The sequence below is a fragment of the Heterocephalus glaber genome, unplaced genomic scaffold, assembly GCF_053883595.1.
Source record: "Heterocephalus glaber isolate CG9 unplaced genomic scaffold, H.glaber_assembly_v1.0 deba00001594, whole genome shotgun sequence".
Lineage (NCBI taxonomy): Eukaryota > Metazoa > Chordata > Mammalia > Rodentia > Bathyergidae > Heterocephalus > Heterocephalus glaber.
In genome coordinates this window covers 5,840,714-5,862,379 of record NW_028258369.1, presented here as the reverse complement: position 1 = coordinate 5,862,379, position 21,666 = coordinate 5,840,714, and the positions used below count along the sequence as shown (strand labels likewise).

Genomic DNA, 21,666 nt, shown 5'->3' with positions numbered 1-21,666 from the left:
CATTTGTGTGTTTTGGGCATTTCCTTTTGTTTTTAACCTCTCAGAGATTGCAACTGATCTGAGAGATGCCAATTCTTCTTACTATTGCTAAGGGGTAACACCCGATCTGCTATTGCTGCAGGGTTAAAAGTGAATTTTATATATAAGACTGTCCCTTCAGTCATGGGGTGTTCTTCTTTCTTGATTTTTAGGCTAGGAGTCTCAGGATAGTCTGGACTCCTGTCTATCTTTGCCTTTGTTCTTTAAAGGACTGTCCCCTTTGGGAAGGACAGGAGGACTGCCTAAGCTTGCATGCATGTGAAAAGACAGAGGGCATCTCTGGGGTTGGCCAACTGTGACCTCCAAGGGTATCTTCGGGGGTTTTTTTGTATTAGGCATTGAACTCAGGACCTTGTGCTTTTCAGGCAGGCGGTGGCACCACTGAGCTAAATTCCCAGCTGGTAGAGATATTCTTAATCCAGAAGCTATCTGAGGACCTAAAATACATTCCTCCATTTTGTATTGATGAAATTAAATTTCAGTCGGAGAAGGCAACATTTCTTTTTTCTAAATTCTTGGTGTGTGCTTCAGTGTCATTCATGTGCTTCTTAGAATTTATATGTATATTTTTGATAGTGAAACCATAAACTTGGGATATCAGCTAGGATATGTTTGTAATGGCAGCAGATGCAGCTAAACCTGGCTTGTGTAACTAGAAAGTCCAGCTGTAGAGATGAGCTTTTGGCGTTGGTTTGACTCAGAGATTCATGAGGCTATCAAAGCCCTCCTTTTGATGGTGTTGGCTTCATTTCCAGGCTCAGTTCCCTCTTGGTGACAGAATAGCTCCAGCAGTTCTGGAGATCCACACAGCATTCTATAGAAAAGCTGACCAAGTTGATTTATTTCCCAGAGACCTCCAGCAAGTCTCTCCTTTGCCTGGCACAAATTGAGGCTGTATGCCCATTCCTGAGCCAATCCTTGTTTCAGGGAAAATACATGCAGTCATAGGCTTTGACCTGGACTGCCAGACTAATTAATAATTTGTGACAAGAGAAAATTGGGCCCCCACACGCTTTGGAGGTAACAGCTTCTCCCGAAGCACTTGACCTACACGTTGGGATGAGATGAAACCTGAGGGAAAATTGGAGTACTCTTGGAAAGAGGGAAGAGAGGAATGGATGTTGGATAGGCAACTAATAGTAACTCTTTATTTTTTAGGTACATGCAAAGTTTTCTTGAACTGTTAGAATATGAAAATAAGAGTCCTGAGGATCCAAAGGTCTTAGATAAGTAAGTATACTACCACTTACCTGAAAGTAAAAATAACTAGGTAAAAAATGTTTTGGTAAATGAAACTCATGTCATTAAGACCCAGGAAATAAAATTTGGACAAAAGTGTTGATTTCCTTAGTGAGTAAATGACTGAGCATTGGAGTCTTTAAATTTTTGAGAATTTAACATAGTACACAAGGAATGATGCTACTTCAGATTACCGTTTCATGACCCAATTCTTAATACATCTGGTCAAAGTGAACTGGTCACTAACTGTAAACATTGCAGGAAATGTTCCATCTAGTGGTAGGTTTAAGAATGCAGTGGCCTCCACATAGGCAGGAATTAGCTACCCAATCCTTTGCAATTTAAAATTTTTTTCAATGGAGTATTACATTTGAGCACAGAAAAACTGTAAAGGTTTTATTTTGGGGAAGCATAAAAGAATGTGCTTTTAATATAACAACCCAAGTCCTGTTGCTGCCATTGTGCACAAAGACTGCTAAATTCTCATGCTGATGGAAAGTATTTGTTTTTCCTTTTTACTTAGCTAAGAAACACTAACCCTCGCTGTGTGAGTTTTTTCTCCAAGAGAAATTGTTTCCTTCACATTAATTTCTTCCCATTTCATATAGACATGAGTGAATACACATGGCAGGCCTGTTGTGCTGAGAAATTTCTAAGTATAAACCTAATCCACATAGTTGTGAGACAGACACCCAACATACAAGTTTTCCATGAAAAGAACTAGGGAAACAGCACATTATACAGACAGCCTTAGGGAGTATTTGACCTAGACATCTGAATTCACAAATAAGGAAACTGAAGTCAGAGATGTGAAATGACTTGCCCAAGATTGTGACTGTTCTTAGCAGGCATAGGTCTGTAAGTCACGGTTCCTTTTCCCTAGCGCATTGTGTTCTTTGCCATGTACCGTACTGGGAGAACTGCTGCTCGTACTGGGAGACCTGCTACTTTGATTCATGAGTAATTAGCCAAGTTTACTCATAAATTAAGATGCAAAGGGGAAAAGGCCCTGACCTGTTTTATGCTTTGCTAAGTGATTTGTCTAACAAGCCTGTGAAATGTAGAAGGAACAAGCATTAGATTAGAGCCCCAAATGCAGTGGTTTCCTTGATACAAACCAATGTTGTCATTAAAGGTATCAATATTAAATGAATTGAATCCAGAAGCTGTGTTTTCTCAAAAGTCATTAGGTGATGACATGTTGTTCAGCTGAAAATCCTACAAATGAGGGCTAGCCTCCCTAGCTCTAAATTTGAGGACATGGATTTGTAGAAGTACATGATACGAAGTTTCTGCATGTTTTTCTGCAATCCTGTCTTGATTTCTGGAACAGATTATCAGCCAGATGCAATGTATGGACATAAGCCTACTTTGTAATCAGTCAGCCCTGAATCTAGTGTGTTCTAGGTCTTCATGATAGTAGCTCTCACTCAATGAAGCCCGGTAACTTGCCAGGTTTACCAGCCTGCTTAGGAGCAGTGGTATTTGAAAACCCTGCTGCTCTTGGTGAAGAGGGGAGTGTAAGGTTAGCGAGTGTCATGGCGGTGGCCTCTTTGGTTTAGTGAGAGATTGCCAGCTGGGGAATCATTTTAGTGAGGTGAGAGTAGCATAGAAACAAGCATATTGATCACAGTGGTAGAGTTCAGAAGAGCCTGGAAGATTGGGGAAGTATTGTGGGAATGAGGTAAGCCTCACCTCTTCAGATAAGTTGAGATGCTTCTCTACTACAGTGAATTGTTTCATTTTAGGACTATTTAACTTACATAAATGTTGTAGAGTATTACATAATGACAAATTGTCCATTGTAAAATTTCTTGTAATTGTGCCTTTCTAATTTCTGAGTTGATTATTCATCTTTGCTGTCATTGTATGTATGTATGTGTTACAGAAATAGTTCATCATTGAGAAATATAAGACTGTTCAGATAAGTAAAAGTGCAACTTCTCCCAAATTTCCACTAGCAAGGGACAGCCACTGTTAACATTTTGTCTGTCTATGCTTTTTTCCCAATCATGCATATATTTATATGTGTAAAGATTTTTATAAAAATAAGTGTCTACATCATAGATCTCTACACCATTGTTTTATAGTGCAGTCATGTGTCGTTCAGTGACAGGCATACATTCAAACAAATGCATTGTCCAGTGATTCCTTCCTTCCCACTCTCCTCCCCTCCTCTCCCCTCTTCTTCCCTTCTCTCCTCTCTCTTTTCCTCTCCTCTTTTCTCCTTTATCCTTTCCTCATTCCTTTCCCCTTTCCTATTTTTCCCTTTCCCTTTCCTTTCCACCGTACTGGGGATTGAACCCAGGCCCTTCACACTGAGCTACATACCCAGCCCTTTTTATTTTTTATTTTGGGACAGGGTCTCTCTAAGTCCCTGAGTTTCCCAGGCTGGCTTCAAACTGTTGATCCTCCTGCTTCAGCCTCCCAGAGTACTGTGATTACAGGCATGCACCACCACCCCCGGTTTTCATTTTTGTATGAACATCATAGAGCAGTGATGGTGAACCTTTTAGAGACGAATGCCCAAACTGCAACCCAAAATCCACTTATTTATTGCAAAGTGCTGACACTGCAATTAAACCTGAATACTGAGGTTTTAGTTTAGAAAAAAAACCAACTCATACATTAATATCTTTTGTCTTAAAAGAAAAACAAGTAACACACGTGCCATAGGTTTGCTGCCACTGTCATCAAGTGTACTTGCACAAACTAAAATGGCTATGATCTTCCTAAGCTATATAACTTTATGACACTACCAATGTATATGGTTTCTGTCATTGACAGAAACAGCATTATATGGTGTGTGACTATTAATATTCTGTTGTTAGATTTTAGACTGGTTTACAGTTTTCTTGCTACTGCAAACAGTGCTCTAGAGAACAACTTTTAAAAACAACTGTTCACTTTGTCCAGTTGTTTTGCTAGGATCAATCCTGGAAATGGAATTATTTTATTCAAGCTTTGATATGTGTTGTTAAATTGGCCTTTGAAATGTGTCAGTTAAGCTTCCGTACTCTACTGACACTGGTTATGCTTTGTCAGTCTGGTAAATAGAGCATAGTTTACATTTAATTTTTAACTTTCGTTTTTTGTGATGATAAAGTTATCAGCATTTCTGTTTTTGCTCTTTGGTAAATTTTCCATTGATACCCTTTACCTAGTTTTGTGATAGGGTGCTTTTCTTTTCCTTTATTAAGTATAACAACTTTTGCAATATAGTTTTCCAGTTTCACTGTTTTTTGTTTATAGTGTTTGTTCCTATAGAATTACTGAAATTCTACATAGTCATGCCATTTGTTTCTTCATATCATTTGTTTCTACCTTTTGAATTAAGCTGAGAACAGTCTTCCTAATCCCAAAGTTATACTCTTATCCACTTGATTTTCTTTTATCATTTCTACGATTTCACTCTTCTACTTTTTAAATCCACTTTTTTGCTTTAAGGCTTGAAACTGGGATGCGACTTTAAATGTTCGCTGGCCATCTCAATTAATTTGATTATTCTCCTACTGACTTCCAATGTTGCTTACTCAATATGCCAAATTTTGAGCATACACTCATGCTCACCCTTGAGCCAAACTGTTTTATTTGGTTCCATTGATTGATTTCTCTTTCTATTCTTAGTTATAATTTTTAATATATTTTTCCTATATATCATTACAATACTATGCCAGAATACTTGAATAAGTTTACTTGTTTACTATATGAGACTTGAACTCTTGGGCTCAAGCAGTCCTCCCACCTCTGTCTCCTGAGTAGCTGGGACGATAGGCACATGCCACTGTGCCTGCCAAATAAATTTATTTTAATTGCCTTTCTTTTATCTACATTTCATCATTACATTTTATTGGCATAAGAAATTTACTTCAAAAAGTTGTTCCTGAAAAGTTTGACACTCTTTGTTTATTCAAGGAAGCTATTGCTTTGAGACTTCATTAATAAGTCCTTGGAGTTTTGGGGGGAGGGATTGTCCTTATGTTGTCAGAAGAAATATTGTTATGTTTTGAATTCTTTATTCAACAAACATTTCTAGAACCTGTATTATATGTAATCAGTAACCCAAAAACTCAGTGGATTCCTAAGAAGTGTTTGAGCACTTTTTTTTTACTAGGACCTTTTACTTTTTGCATGTTTGAAGAAGAATTTCTGTAGGAAGTTTTAAGCAAAAACTTGGGTAATACTTTAGTTTCTTGTGAATACTTCCTTTTAGTGCATAATGAAAATCTACAAAAATATGAGTAGATAACCAGCCTGGGAACACTGCTGGGAAGTGTGAGCATCAGCCCGTGAGATACAAAGACTGATCATGTTTCATTTCCTTCCCACACAGCTTTCTACAAGTTCTGATTAAAGTGAGAAATAGACACAACGATGTGGTTCCTACAATGGCACAAGGAGTGATTGAATACAAGGAGAAGTTTGGATTTGACCCCTTAATTAGCAGTAACATTCAATATTTTCTGGATCGGTTTTATACCAATCGCATCTCTTTTCGCATGCTTATTAACCAGCATAGTAAGTTGTGTTTTGTTGTTCCAGTTTTGAAAAGGTAATCAAGAGTGATTTCTCCCGCAAGTTTTCCTCTTGCTTTCCTGTTGCTTTCCTGTTGATTCACTGAGCTACATTTTTAACTACAGAAATTTTATTTCTGTGTTAATTTTTGTATCCTGCTACATTGCTAAATTTAGTTATTAATTCTACGTTATTGGTAGAAATATAAACTAGTACAACCACTATAGAAATCTATATGGAGATTTCTCAAAAATCAAAAACTAGAAATTCTATTTGAACCAGCTATTCCCCTTCTAGGTATCTTCCCAAGAGAGTTAAAGACATCATATCACAGTGATACATGCACACCTATGTTTATAGCAGCACAATTCATAATAGCTAAATCTTGGTATATGTGCTGCCCAAGCAAGCACTTATAATAGCTAAATCTTGGAAGCAGCCTATATGCCCATCAGTAGATGAATGGATAAAGAAAATGTGTTTACACACAGTGGAGTACTACTGTGTCACAAAGAGGGATAAACTTGAGTCATTTGTAGAAAAATGGGTGCACCTTGAGATTAAAATGTTAAGTGAAATAAATGAGACACACAAGTTTAAATATCACATGGTTTCTCTTACATGAGAAACCCAAAATACAAATAAAGAGAAAAATAAAAGATAATAGGAGATAGATGTTTCTCAAATAGGAATGGGAGCAAGTGGTAGAGGGAGAAGGGAGGAAGGGAAGGGAGAGAAAGGGGACGAAGAAAGGAATTAAGATGTATTATGCATGCGTACCAACTCCACACAAGGAAATGTCATCATTATATACTGCAAACGTGTACTAATCAATAAAACATCGAACAAAATTCATTTCTAGTTCAGTTTTTCCTAAGTGAATCTTGTCTACTAAAAAGCTATTGATTAGTATTTTTTTGTTAAACAAGATCCTTGAAAGACTTTTATGATGCTCCTATTAGAGACAAGATCTTTTAAGCCTCTGCCATGACATTCTTGGAGGGGATGAGGGACCAGCAACTGGGTGTTCATCTCTGAATATCTTCATGTGTTCTACTTTTTATCCAGGATATTATGTATTTTCCTTTTTAGTTTTGAAAACATCAATACTGTAAATACAGAATTGGCATGTTAGCAAATAAGCATTCAATGCTTTATTTCAGGGATCAGTGAAATCCATTTAAATGAGATTATCAGTTCATAATCCCTCACTGAGAGTTTTCTTCTGTTCTCTAGAGTGATAAGAACATATTTAAAAAACTAAAATTGTTTTGTCACAGAAAACTTTTTGGCTCATTTTCAGTGTTGTCTCTTTGACTGATTTAATAATTCTTAAGAAAAGCTATTCACACACCCACAGCCTAATTCTTTGTCCTTGTTGAACCAGACAATGGACAGAGCACCTTTATTCTACTAATTTATTTGGATAAGCTAACGTTATACAACTACTAAAGATGGGTTATTTTAAATGCATATCTTTTAAGAACAAATATATGGCAATTTACATTTAAAAAGAACTTAAATACTATTTAACAACTATTTAGATAACGTCAGTTTCTTTCTGATGTAATTATGTACAAATACATATAATATGTTCATGCTTTTAGATCATCAGTTAAGCTTATACAGCTCTGATTTTCTTCCCCTTAATAATTAGAACTTTAAGTACTGATTTAACGCCTATACTTACCATTTTTCTTACTTTAAACTGTCCTGTTTTATTTAGCCATTTTTTGTGGAGTCCAAGTTATTCCCAATTTTTGCTTGATTTAAAAGCAAGTACAGTGGGGCTTGGAGTGTAGCTCCGTGGTAGAGCGCTTGCCTAGCATGTGTAAGGCCCTGGGTTTGCTCTCCACACACCACCAAAAAATAAACAAACCTATAAAAATATGGATTGAGAGTGCTTTTTTCTTTGGGGCTTCTTTTCGCTTTTATTCAGAAATGAAATTTTGCAAATCTTGTGTATGGTGAAATTATCTGAATTTTTTTAAAGATACTTGAAAAATATTGTTTGTATATATGTCATGGAAAGTAATCTCCATGACAGAGGAGTTTGAAATGTTGCTGGTGAAGGCATCGCACAGGCCTACCCAGATGGTATGGACTGTGTGTTCTGAATATTTAATGAATAGCAGAACAAATGTCTGGAGTAGTCCTGAGAAAGTGAGTAAACTTGGCTAAGGGTGAAAGTGAGTTTCTTCATCTGTCACACTGGCTGGAGGAAAAAAGGTTGGGCCTCCACACACATCACTGCTTTAGGATCTGCCACCTATAATGACAGATCTTAAAGCACATCCTTCTTCCTTCTTTGGCTGGTAGGGTTGCTCATGCTCCTGTATTTCCCTGCTTGACCATCCCAACCTGCTATATTTTAATCCTGTCTTTTCCTTTTTGTGTTCAGCACTTCTGTTTGGTGATGACACTAATCCTGCGCATCCTAAACACATAGGAAGTATTGATCCCACCTGTGATGTGGCCGATGTGGTGAAAGGTAAGGAAACCATTGCAGTGTCATTGACTGCAGCTCAAATGGCATCATCGTTTCTAGCCATTTAATCCAAGTATGAAATGTTCTTTCTAGACAGTTCAGGTAAAGATGTGTAATTTGTTACGCTCCAAATGTGTCTATTTCATCGATCAGGGCTATGCTTGTAGCTCTATCTCACGCAGGAAACATTTAAGTAAGATTCTAAGTTTTGATTACCACTGTTATCTGAAAATTTCCTCGTTTTAAAATTAGGCTGAGTTCACATGTTTGTGAAATGTAAGCATCTCTGTTGTCCAGTCCTGGTATTAGACTCTACGTGGCATGTGAACTTAGGCAGACACTGCCAGGAGCCTCGGGAGAAAACCAGGCCTTATAGTCAGAAATCCCTGGTACCCAGGTACTTTGAATTTGAACAGCAGTTTCCTCATTATTCATTTAGGATAAAGGCTCTCTCCAGAAAGCCTGCCTGTGTTCAAGTGATCCACCAGGTTCCTGCACCTTTTTGATCTTTTTTTCAGTGCTATGATTATTCTGTGCAGCTTCAGATTCCCAACCAATCCCTTTCCCCTGATTGTGTCTCCTACTGTGCTCTTCATCTCTCTTTTAAACACTCCTTTTACAAGGTTTTACACTCACAGCTCTCACTGGTCTCCATTGAGGATCTCTGTTTCTCTTCAGCAGCCACAGCTAAGGCGGACCTGTGCAACTTGTTTAACCTGGGCATTCCTAAACCCAGGGATGAGGACCCAAGGCCTGTTGGTCCTAGCTCAGCCTGAATACCAGACTGCTTCTGTTTAGTCGGAAAACATTTGCTCACGTTATTTCAGTGACAAGCTTATATATTGTGTCTGTGCCTTTTCTTTTGAATTGTAATCAATTAAATGTCAGGCTTTGTGTCTTAAACTTGTGCAACTCACCTAGAATTTAAGTGAGTATAAATATTCCTTGGTTTGATAAATTTTAAACCTTTTCATAATTTGCTTTTTGTTTTGTTTTGTTTTTTGAGATAGGGCCTTGTTATGTAGTTCAAGCTGGCCTTGAGCTCACATTTTAGCCCAGGCTGGCCTCAAACTCCTGGTGATCCTCCTGCCTCAGCCTCCCAAGTGCTGAGATTACAGTTGTGCACCCCCATGCCCGGTGCCAATTTACTTTAAAAACAACTTTATGTGGACATAATTCTCATACCATACAGTTCACCAATTTAAAATGCACATGCAATCACCACAATCCAATTTTAGAACATTTTCTTCATCTCCAAAAGGAGTCCTGTACTCACTAGCAGTCACTCCCTACTACCCCTCTCCCTACCCCTAGGCAACCACTAATCTGTCTCTGTAAATACTCTCCTATTCTAGACATTTCATATTAATATAGTCATACAGTATATAGTCTTCAATGACTGACTTCTTTCACTTAGCGTGATGTTCTCAAGTGCCATCCATTCAGTACTACAACCTTCTTCATAAGTATTCCATGACATGTATAAACATGTTGTTTATTCATCAGCTGATGGGCATATGGGTTAGCTAGGTTACCTTGAACATGTCATGCAATATCTTTGGACTTCGTTTTTTTCTGCTGTAAAATGGTACTTTCTGGATTTTATAAGAATTGAAAATTTGAACACTGGATTTTTTTTTTTGAGACAGCATCTCACTATGTAGCCCAGGCTGGCCTCAAACTCATGATCTTCCTGCCTCAGCCTCTTAAGTGCTGGGATTATAGGTGTGTGCCACTACGCCCGGCTAAACACTGGATATTTGAAATTAAGGAATAGTTAATTGTTAGGTGTGACATCGGTGTGGTGGTTTTGTTTTTTTAGAAGAATTCTAGCTTTGAGGGAATATTTTAAAATATTTACACATGGTATGAAATGATATATGGGATTTGCTTCAAAATTATACAGAGAGAAGGGAATGAAGATTGGGCTTATGTTGGAAATTGTTAAGGCTGTTGCTAAGCACTTGGGATTCATTATACTATTCTCTGTACTTTGCTATATGTTTGAAATTCTTCATGATCAAGCACTCATTTTTATAATCTTGTTTGTTCACAAAGACTTTCTTTAATTTTTAGGGAAACTTTAAGAACCACTAGAATTTGATAAGTAACTGGGAGTTTTATGAACCCGTTACTATTTCTATGAAACAGAGATTAAGCAATGCTGAAGTGAGTCAGAGGCCTTGTAAGAGGGTTCAAGGGCAAGTTGCTGTGACTTAATCGCTAAAGTCTGCATTACTCTATAGTATTTAGACATAGTATTATCTGGTCTTGTCAGTATTTGTCACGTTGCTCTCTATAACCTAAGTATAGATTTCTAAAGGTCTAGAATTACTCTGATACACTTTTGTACCACTACACTTAGTGACAGTAGTTTTGTACCAAAACTAGTTGAAGAGTATGCAGAATAATTCAATATGCATTTGTGAAAAAAGCCTGGAAGATTATGTCTGTAGTCCACCTCTTTGACTCCTTGTGTTAGTCAACTTTCCATTGCTGTGACAAAATACCTGAGGTAAGCAACTTAAAAGGGAGGGGAGGTTATTTTGGCCCACAGTGTGAGAGATTTCAGTCCATCATTGCTCAGCCCTATCACTTTGGGGCTGTGGTGAGGCAGAACATCACGGCAGGGAGTTTGGGGCAGAGCAAAACTGCTCATTCATGGCAGCTGGGAAGCAAAGAGGAATAGCTGGTGTCCCAGCATCCTCTTCAAGGACACACCTCCAGAGACTTAACTTCCTTCCACCTCCTGAAGGTACTACCACCTCCCATTAGCACCACAGACTGGGGACCAGACCTTGGACCCATGGGCTATTGGGGACATTTAAAATCCCAACCATAACATTCCTGTTTTCTTTGTCCCTTTTGTTCACAATTTGACCACACGCCCAAATCCTTTCTTTCTCCTCTCTCTTCTTGTACTTACTCCCAACTTTATCTTCCTTGCCCTTTTAAACTTTATACCCAAAAGTGTACTGTTTTAGTTACTTTTCTCTTGCTGAGACAAAATACCCGACCCCCAATGCTAAGGAGGAAAGGTTTATTTAGCTCATAGTTTGTAGAGGTTTCAGTCCATAGTTGGCTGGCTCCAAGGCAGGGTGACACATGGCAGAGGGGCACGGAAGAGAAGAAACAGTTCATGGCTTGCAGAAGGTAGCAAAAGCAACAAAGGACTTTAACTGTGTCCTTCTGCCCCTTTTATTTTATCCAGGCTACTTAGGGCAGGTAGCACTGACACCCTTAATCCTAATGCCCTTGAGCCTAGCACTGCACCATGAATCAATTCCAGTGTCACACACTATAGATCCAGCCACCTCTAAAAACCCTCACCTATGACTGCGTGAGGCTTTGAACACAAGCCATAACATTCTGCCCCTGCTGCCCCAAAGACTCATGCACATCCCTTTATGCAAAAGGCATTTAGTGCATCTCGAAGAGTCGCCAAAGACCTAACAGTTTCAGCATTGCTGAAAAGTCCAAGTCCAAAGTCTCCTCTGAGATTTAAGGTGAACTCTTAGCTGCAAGCCCCTGTACAAAATGAAAAGAAAGTTAAATCCTGCCAATATTCAATGGTACAAGATAGACATTTCCATTCCAAAAGTTGCAAATGGGGGATATGAAAGAATGCAACCAAGCAAGTCCAAATCTAGCAGGGCATATATTAAGTCCCACGGTTCCACTTCCAGCATCCCCAGCAGTCTGTGGCAAGTTGGAATTCCAAAGGGCTTGGGTGACTCTGCCCCTACGGCACTTCTGGTGGTGGTAGCTCCCAGGGCTTCTCTCTTGGGCTGGCTCTGCTCCCTCTTTGCAGTTTTCCTCAAACATCCACGGTCCTGGCTTCTCCAAACTTCTGGGGTCTCTACTGCACCTTCAGCTTCACACTCACAGCTTCACACACTGCCCTCTCAGGGGCACACTGCCTGGCCTCCCAGGCCTTCTTCTGAAATCTGGGTGGAAGCGTTCCTGACTCCACAACTCTTGCATTCTACCTGCACCTAAAACCAGCATCATGTGGATGATGCCAAGGTCTGCTACCAGCTGGAGCAGTAGTCAGGCTTCCTTCTCATTTGGCTGTAAGGGTGAAGTCCCTGGGTCACTGAGCACTCTGAACCCAGTGCGGAGGAACAGATTCTCTAGACTGCCACCATTCTGAAACATGGTGCTCTGGAGCTTTCTTCTCAAAGCAGTCTTTCACTTTTGCAATTTTGAGGCTGCAAAGGCTGGAGTCCTGCTGCTTCTTGTGATGCCCTCAGGCCATCTTTTCTATTCTCCTGTTCCTTCTCGGCAATCAGGATCTCCTCTGCTCTATCTTTGCAGTCCACAGCTTTACTGGAGCTTCCTTTCTAGCCAAACTCAAAACAGTTTGGATCATTTTGCTGGGCTCTTTGCTCTTGATTTTCAACATAAATCTGGCTAAAAGGTCCCAACAGTAGCCATGCCACCGCCTCAACATTAGACTGCCTTGAAATTTCATCTGCAAGATTAATTCATCCGCCATCCTTAATCTTAGTCTCAGGCAAAATCTGGACATCAGCAAAATGCAGACAAACTTTCTGCTAAGCCATAACACACATGGTCTGGAGTCCAGCAGCCAGTGCAGTCCTTTCCACCAGAAACTTCCCAAGCTTCCAGTCTTTACCAGCAGGATTTCTATCAGCCTTCTGGTCTTCTGAGCTCTGACCAGAATCTCCCATCAAGTACAACCTAAGGCATTCCAGCTCTACTTTTTCAGGAGGCATCTGAACCTTTCCTAACTCTTCCCCTTCTCACAAGCCATTCCCAAAGGCTCCTGGGCCACGTGGTCAGGTACAGTCACAGCAAGGACCCCACTTCTCTGGTACACAAATTCTTAGTTACTTTTCTCTCATTGCTGAGCCAAAATACCCGATGCCCAAAGTTAAGGGAGAAAAGGTTTATTTAGCTCACATTTGTAGAGGTTTCAGTCCATAATTGGCTGGCTCCAAGGCTGAGTGGCACATGGCAGGGGGCATCACTGAGGAGAAACAGTTCATGGTTTGCAGAAGACACCAAAAGCAACAAGGGAATTTAACAGCATCTTTCTACCCCTTTTATCTTATCCAGACTACTTAGGGCATTAGAACTCACACCATTAATCCTAGTGCCCTTGAGCCTAGCATTGCACCATGAATGGATTCCAACATCACACTCTAGATTAGCCACCTTTAAAAAGCCCCACCTCTGTCCATGTGAGGCTTTGAGGGGACACCTAGACACAAGCCATAACATGCACTGTGGGTAGAATTTACTATATCCTCTCATAAGTATTCCCACTTCTTTTTTGGCATAACTAAGGCCTAGGTCCCTGGTGAAGTTCTATCTGATGACAGTCACTCCTCATTCCCCTCTGTGGCTCAGAATTCCACTTCCTCCCCCCCCCCCCCCACACACACCACGTGCATCCTGTCCCACACTCATGGGATAAGGAGGGACTGACATGCTCCCTGTTCACCTGCACATCTCTTAAAAGATATTTTTCATTTCTTGCCTTAAGGAAAAAAAAAGCAGAGGATGGTTTCAGATTCCCAAAGTACATAAATACTGTAAAGCAATATCCACATAATCAACTTTTTTTTTGCCACCGTTCCTTCCCTTCTTAAATCATGCATACTGATACAGCACATTACATTTTCTTGGCTTGTGTGTATTTTCTGGAATGCTTTTGTACTTCTGCTTCCACCTCTCAAGGTGTATACTTGCTAAGGGTCACTTATTTGTACCAAAACTGATGGTTTTAAGTTACAGTTCCTGTTGTGTCTACATAATTTATTTAAATATCATGTAAACTGAAGAAAAGGGAATTTTTCCATTAAAACCAAGTTGAATGCCTTAGAAAGACTCAATAAAGGAAAGTCTCTTAAAATGTAATGGAATTACTATGAGCAAAATTGATTAGATTACAGGCTGGCAAAGAGTAAAAATCTTAGAAGGAATCCATACTCAGTTTACTTCACAAGTGTCTGTAAATTTATAATACTTATAGGAATTGGAATTCCTATTTCTTGATGTGGTAGTGTTTATCCAAGAAAGATGACCCAGGAGCCCCAAACTGATTCATATTAAAAGAAAAGGCTTTCGACTTCTATAACCAGATTAAAAGAAGAATAAACTGTATATTCTAATATGCATTTTTAAGGTAATGTTTATGATTTTCCACTTTAGCCCATGTTTTTGTTAGTCATTCAGCTCTTGTTCCCAGTTGGGAAAGTTAAGAGGGCTAATACCATATTACCAAAATAATGAAAGTGCTCACTGAAAAAAATTTAGGACATGTGGAAAAAGAGAGAATATAAATTACTTGTTTTCATGCCCCAGTGAAAACATTGTTTTATGCGTTTGAACTCATACCAGATTTACAGATTGGTGTGTAACTTCAAATACTGTACTGTGAATAATCTTTGTCTCTGAAATTCATAGTATTTGTGTATTTCCTCATCTCTAGCACTAATTCCCATCACACACCACCTTCCTGGGTATGTTCAGTACCCAAGAGTAGTAGCCTCTATCCTGTCCTCTGCATCAACATTGTTGGAGTCCTTCCTCCATCTGAGCTGTGATACTCATAGTCTGTATATTCAAATGAGTTTTCAGCCAAGCATATATAATTGTTATTCCTCAGTGGAGCTTTGGCCTTTAATCATGTTGCTACCGGGGCAAAATGGGGTAGGCAATCTAGAAGGAAACGTGAAGGTCTTTTTTCTGCCTTTAGACTAAAGCAAAGTTTGACAGTCAGCTTTTTGCTTCATTTCCTGCGGGCCCTACCTTTAATTTTCTGAGTGTCAGAATACATCAGCAGCATTCTTTCTAGTCAAAATAAGACTGAAAGAGAACAAACAGGGTTGAAATCACAAAAGGCCAAGAGGCCTAAAAAGTCTTCATTGTCTCTTAGCTGAAAGGAACTGGAGTCTGCATCCCCAAGCACCCAGGAGCAACATCAGCCTCACCAGCTCTTCTCTCCAAGACCGCCAAGTGTTGCCAAGGAAAGCAGGAAACTGATACTGGATTCCTTTTTCTCTTAGTAAAGTCTTCCACTCCCTTCCTCTTTTTAGAGCAGTTGGTTTTTGTTTTTGTTTTTTTTTGGTTTTTGTTATTGTTGTTGTTGTTGTTTTGAGACAAGGTCTTGCTACGTAGTTCAGCCTGGCCTTGAGCTCACTATGTAGTTCAGGCTGGCTTCTAACTTGGGGTGATCCTCCTGCCTCAGCCTGCCTTGCTAGTGCTGGGATTACAGGCGTGTGCCACCATGCCCAGCATAGTTAGTGTTTTTGCACTAGCTTTTTACCTTCTCCCATAATTCTCTGAGATTGCTCAATCTTGTAACTCTATGTTCAATATTTTTTCCTTTCTTTTGTTTAAGATTAATGTGAGAGAATAAAGGTTCTGGGCTTCAATGATAGCTCTACCCGTGATTTCCTCATCTGTGAAGATCCTGCATGGTTTCAGCATAAACAAATGTCCAGCCCAAACGACCCTGTGTGCATGTGCACGGGGCTGTGCATACGTGTCTTATAGCCTTCACAGCCTTAGTGAAGCAACACTATCTCACACTTGGATCTCTTGAGACAGACTACAGAAAACTTTCATGTGGAAGAGTAGGGACAATATTTTCATTTTTGACCAGACAGTTGTATAAACGTGTAAGAGTGGGGGTGCATGCTGCATAACACTAATTGTGCAGATCCCTGAAGCATGCCTCCTTGCTGCTTATTTAGCACATTAATATCTACCTTTACACATCTGCAAATTAGAGACTCAGGGTAGTGAATGCTAGAATTAGTGTTAAAAAGCTGGACCTATTATCCTTTGGGAGGTGCCTTCCTTTGTGACCCTTTTCTCCCTCCTTTCTTTATAAGAAACCAGGAAATCAAATGGAAATTCCTGTGGTAAGCTCATTTTAAAGGTACAAACTTAAATACTCATACAAAAGTCAGCTCTCACGGTGATGTTAACTTGCCTGTGTTGTTCCTATCTGCTATTACTGCGTAGCATACAAATGGTCTCCTGAGAGTGTGGCTTTGTTCTGGTTCAAAAATAATGTCTTCTGCTCTCATTTTGGGCCCTTCAGGTTGCAGGTAACAGACTCACTCAATGCCAGTTCAAGAAATGGATTTATTAAAAGAATCTAATAGGTCCCATAGTAATCCAAGGATAGGAAGCTCTATAAGCTCTACAACTTTAAGTTGTAGCTATAAAAATTGGAATTGGGAATTGTCTTTGCAACTGGAGTTGCCAAGGAATGGCCTCTCTACCTTTCTTTGTCTGCTCCATTTACCTGTTTTTGCCTGTTCCTTGGCTGACTCGGATGCAACCTGTTTAGGGCAGTGTTGGTAATCTAAGCCTTCCTAGATCACGATAACTCTCACTCTGCCTTTTGGCTCTGCCCTGCCTGGTCATCATGGGTCTCACCATCCTAAGCTCCCAAAAGATGAATTTAATTGGCTCAGTGTTTTGTTTTGCCTATGACTGTAAGTTTTCAGGTTTGATCAGCCTGGAGATTGATTGCCTTTACATTAATTATTCTGCCCCAACTTCCTTTTAGTCAAGGGGGATTTACTGCTTAAGAAAACCCTGGTGGTTCCCACTCAGGGTGGATTTTGGGGTAGGCAGGATGGCAGTAGACTTTTTAGAATTGTTTTGAAACTTAAAAGGGTTTCTAAAAAGTAGCCTTATCAATTCTGGAAATTTCCTTCTAAAGCAGTGTGTGGGTCAGTGTGGCTTCTGTGAACTTTCACCATGGTGTACTGTGGCCAGAGTAAAATGGTACAGAAGGTGAAGGCGTAACCTGTCACCCTCATCTTCAGACACTTGTGACATAGATCCCCGATTCAGGTATGGCTCTGTGTGCAAGTGAATATGCAGGTGGAGGGCTGAATCTTTGGTTTTGACGAGTATAGGAACCTCATATTACATGATATAGAAGAGATTCATTCTTAAGCAAACAACTGGGTCAGACCATGCTAAAAGGAGATAGCATTACTCTGCTACCAGGTGTCTCCAACTAGAAATGATCGCTGAAGTGATGAATTGTTGAGAAGGTAATTGTTTTTTTAGATGTCTTTTGTTGGGGAGTGTAGTTCTATAACATTTGCTTGTTGTTTTGATTTATGTTATTACTGATGCCAAGGATGGTGTGGGGTTGTTTTTATTAAAAACCAAAAATTAAAACCAGTATATCTGTGACTTTGTAATGCTATGGCCGTTTACAGTTGCCTTGTTCTGACAGTGGCTACTTACACTTGAGCTTCATGTTTTCCTCAATTCTGTTAGGGACCTTGGCATCTTCATTTTAACTGTCTTCAGCACTCACTTAAACTCAGTCTAGACTACCCTCTTATAAGATATTTGTAAACAGATGATTGAATATATTTGGGGTAGGGGCTAATCTTTGATAGCAGAGTTCTATGGTGAATTTTGAGTAGAAAAATCAAATAAACTAATTTGTATAATGCATCGTTTTCCTGTGTGCTAGGTTGGATCTGTTGGGCAAGTGGTGTCAATGTGTGAGTCTTTACCTTACCTTTTTTTTTTTTTTGCACTGGGAGTTGAACCCAGCACTTTCACACTGAGCTACATCCCTATCCCCCTTTTAAAATTTTTTGAGACAGGGACTCACTAAGTTGTCCAAGCTGGGCTTAAATTTGTAGTCCTTGTCTCAGCCTTCCAGAGTGCCATGATTACAAGTGTGTGGCAGCATACCAGGCCTTTATTCTACTCTTTATGTGCAGCCTTTTTAATTTTGAGTCTTATGTGTTTACAGTTTGGCAATTTTAGCCTGGGAACGTATGTATGTGCCACACCCACAGTTTCGTTAATTACTCTGTGATCAACACCTGATTACCTTTGCAAACAGATTCCTAAAACAATGACTATCACTTATGTGTAATGGCAATAATAATCATTTCTTAATATTTCCTTTTAAAGATCAGTGGTAAACACTGGCTCAAATATATTACAGATGAAAGTAATTTGGTAATTACCTTTTAAAATTTTTATTTCTATTAGAAAATAAAAAATTTTGTTAGAAAACTTAAACACATGTAATCTCGGCACTCTGGGAGGCTAAGGCAGGAGAATTGCAAGTTCAGGCCTAGCAACTAAGTGACCTAAGGAGACCCTGTCTCAAAATAAAAAATTAAAAAATGGCCTGGGGACATAGCTCAGTGCAAAGGCCCTGAGTTCCATACCCAATACCACAGAAAAAGGAAAAGAATTTAAATACAACTCTAGATAGAAAGAACATTTATAAGGTAATACTTTGATTGCAGTTGTTATGATGGTGATTTTAAGAAGCTTTTTCATTCTTATATTAAACTACTTAAACAGAGGGGCCCTGTTTGAATATAATATGTACTAGCAAACACCCCAGAACCTCACGATCATTCATGTCTAAGGGGAAACAGTGTTAGAATTAAGTGTGACCCCATCTTGACTTCCCAGCCCTCAACACAGAGCGACTGCCTGAGAGTCTCCAGGGGTTCATTTCATAGTCTTCACTTTTTAAAAACTAGGTAGTAAATTCTATACACAACCATGTTTGGGAACCACTTGAGGCCTCTAGTTCCCAATTTAACAGCAACAACAGCAGAAAAAGCAAACACACACACAACCAAAGCAAAGCAAAAACACTTCCATCAGTATAATTGACTGCATGTTGAGAACTTTATCATGGGCCAGAGGATTGTTCCATTTAACACATGCTTACTAAATATGTATTGTGACATGCTATGAGAATTTGTAAAGATGTTTACCAATATAGATTTTGCCCTGAATGCCACCAGACTTCTTTTAGCTGACTGGTTTGTGTGAGACTACCTTGTGATGTCTTGAGTTTTTCAAAGATTTATCATGTGATTTTTTAATTATAACATTATACACTAAATTTATTGTGATGCTTAAAAACTTCTTATTCACTTGTGGTTTTAGAAGCCATACTGAATCTTTGAATTTGAACATGGCTGCTTCTATCTAGGCTCCACTGTCTTCTACATGTTAGATTTGTGTAGCACATTTCCCATGCTGTCAGGTTAATACCATGAGGAATTATCATGGGTTTAGTTTCTTTTCCCATTTTATAATGAAAGGAGCCTTGGAAGTTGGCTTTGTGCTATCACGTCACTAGGTGGAGATGTAGCATTGTTTGGTGGTATACTCAGAGCAAAAAGAATGAGTCTTGATTTCTTTATACAAAAGTACTTTTTAGGTATTTGATGAGGTTTACCATATTCCAGAAGAAAACCTGCAAATTTAGTATGATTTAAAATTTCAACTTTCTTTTTTCAGGGTTTAAATTCAGTCCAACTCTAATGTCTATTTTCACACTGATTGATTCTTTCTGAATTTTTTTCTTCTTTTCCTGCCATTTCCTTTTTGCTGTCCCTCATTTCATCTCGTCAGAGTTATTCTACTGTCTCTACCTTTGGTTCTTTGTAGTGATTTAATTCTAAAAATAATAAAATTATCAGAATTTTTTCTCTAAAGCCAAATAATATATGAAATTCCAATTTGGTAGCAATAGTAGGTAAATGAATGAAAACTTGACCATATCCTAATCTCATCTTTGTAATATTTTAGATTAATAATGTAAAATTTTAGCATATTTAAAATTTGTTGGGCTTATTTTTCCCCTTTCTTCCTTTCCTTTATTCTTTCTCTTAAATCTTAAGTATCTTTTCTATGCACAATATTGATGTGGGAATATAAAAGAACCACAATCTTGTCTCCAAGGAGCTGATACGTAGTGGAGAACAGTGAAAATGTACCTGTGAAGGATTTTAATGTAATTTGATTATCTGATCTCTAGAAATTATAGGGTAAAACTACAAAACAAAAACAAAATTGCTTTGGCAAACAGCCTGGCATTTCCTCAAACTTTACAAGTGTAGAGGTACCATATGATCCAGCAGTTTCCCACTCCTAAGTATATACCCAAGAAAAATAAAAACATGTTGGGCTGGGGATTTAGCTCAGCAGCACAGTGCCTGCCTGGCAAGCTCAAGGTCCTGAGTTCAATCCCTGGTACCAAAAAAAAAAAAAAAGAAACGAAAACATGTTCACACAAAAACCTTGACATGGATGTTCATAGTAGCATTGTTCATCGTAGCCAAAAGTGGAAACAACCCAAATGTCTTATTAATTGATGTGTGGATGAAGAAATATAGTACATTATTACAATGAACTATTAGCAATAAAAAATGAAGTATTGATTCATGCTACAACATGTATGACTCTTGAAAACATGCTAAGTGAAAGAAATCAGTCACAAAAGACCACATATTATGTAGTTCTATTTATCAGTATATAAAATGTCTAGAATAGCACATGTATTGGACACAAAGTAGCTCCATGGTGCTTAGGGCTGGGTAGAGAATGACTGTCGCTGGGTATGGAGCTTCTTTTTGTAGTAATGAAAATATTGCAAACTTGACTGTGGTGATGGACACTCAACTTGGCAAGTATACTACATACCACGAAGTTGTATTGTACACTACATATAAGTGAATTTTAATGGTACTGGAGTTATATTTCAATGAAATTTTTAAAATTATTAAAAGGTTTAAAATTTTTCTGATCAAGGAATATTTATTAACCATCCACTTAGGCGCTATACTAAGTTCTGTGCATGTTGTACAGTAAGTGTAAGGCACAAATTCTGGCCTCAGATTCTTTTGTTGTTGTTTCTTTTTTTTTAAAGATTGTTTACAGTTCAAGACAAAAAAGGTAATATGCCATGAAACACTTTGCTTTCTGAATTTGCTCCCCGCCTTTTGAGCCTCCTGAATTTCCTCTTTTGGCTATTTCTGTAATAACTCTGATATTTCTACCCTATTTTCCTTTAAAAAGCAAATTATTTCCCTTTAGACTTTGATGACTGTCAGCCCCAACTTGTTACCTTCAATGAACTTAAAGGACATTTTAAAGTGATAGTGGTGTCTCCAATAACTTAAATTGTGCAATTCATGGAAACTCATTCATTCAGCAAATACTTATTGATGTTTCATTTACAAGTAACCAGCACATCATAAGACTGTTGGTATTTTTAAATTACAACAAATACCTTTTTGCTACAATTTAGTCGGATTGCATAGTGTTTAGAAGGATAGTCTTGAGTTTATAGATTTTTATGAAAATATCTGTTAGGAATGTTTAAAAGCTAAATAAATATGTGCTTGGCACAGAGCTAGCTATATTATTAGTTTAGTATTTTTGGCATTGTTGTGGGTATTAAAACTTTAAGGAAAGAGAAATTTTATTTTGATCCTTTCTAATTTATTAAACCCAAGAAGGCTATTTGTAAAGGGTAGTAGTAGTTTTAATTCTAAATCTGTCAGTTTAAATAGTTTGTCTTTATCATAAATGTATGTTTGTATATA

General features: G+C 38.5%; 1 protein-coding gene and 1 pseudogene across 2 annotated transcripts in view; both read left to right on the top strand.

The window, feature by feature from the left end:
• Pdk3 (pyruvate dehydrogenase kinase 3) overlaps positions 1-21,666 on the top strand; it is a 66,174-nt gene that overhangs the window by 24,895 nt on the left and 19,613 nt on the right. For both annotated transcript variants that reach the window (XM_004872228.3, XM_087193613.1), the window contains exons 3-5: positions 1,198-1,269; positions 5,612-5,796; positions 8,195-8,284. In XM_004872228.3, the coding sequence (XP_004872285.1) occupies positions 1,198-1,269; positions 5,612-5,796; positions 8,195-8,284 (347 nt within the window). The remainder of the gene's footprint in view (positions 1-1,197; positions 1,270-5,611; positions 5,797-8,194; positions 8,285-21,666) is intronic.
• Positions 8,291-20,857, top strand: LOC147823246 (small nuclear ribonucleoprotein E pseudogene; annotated as a pseudogene).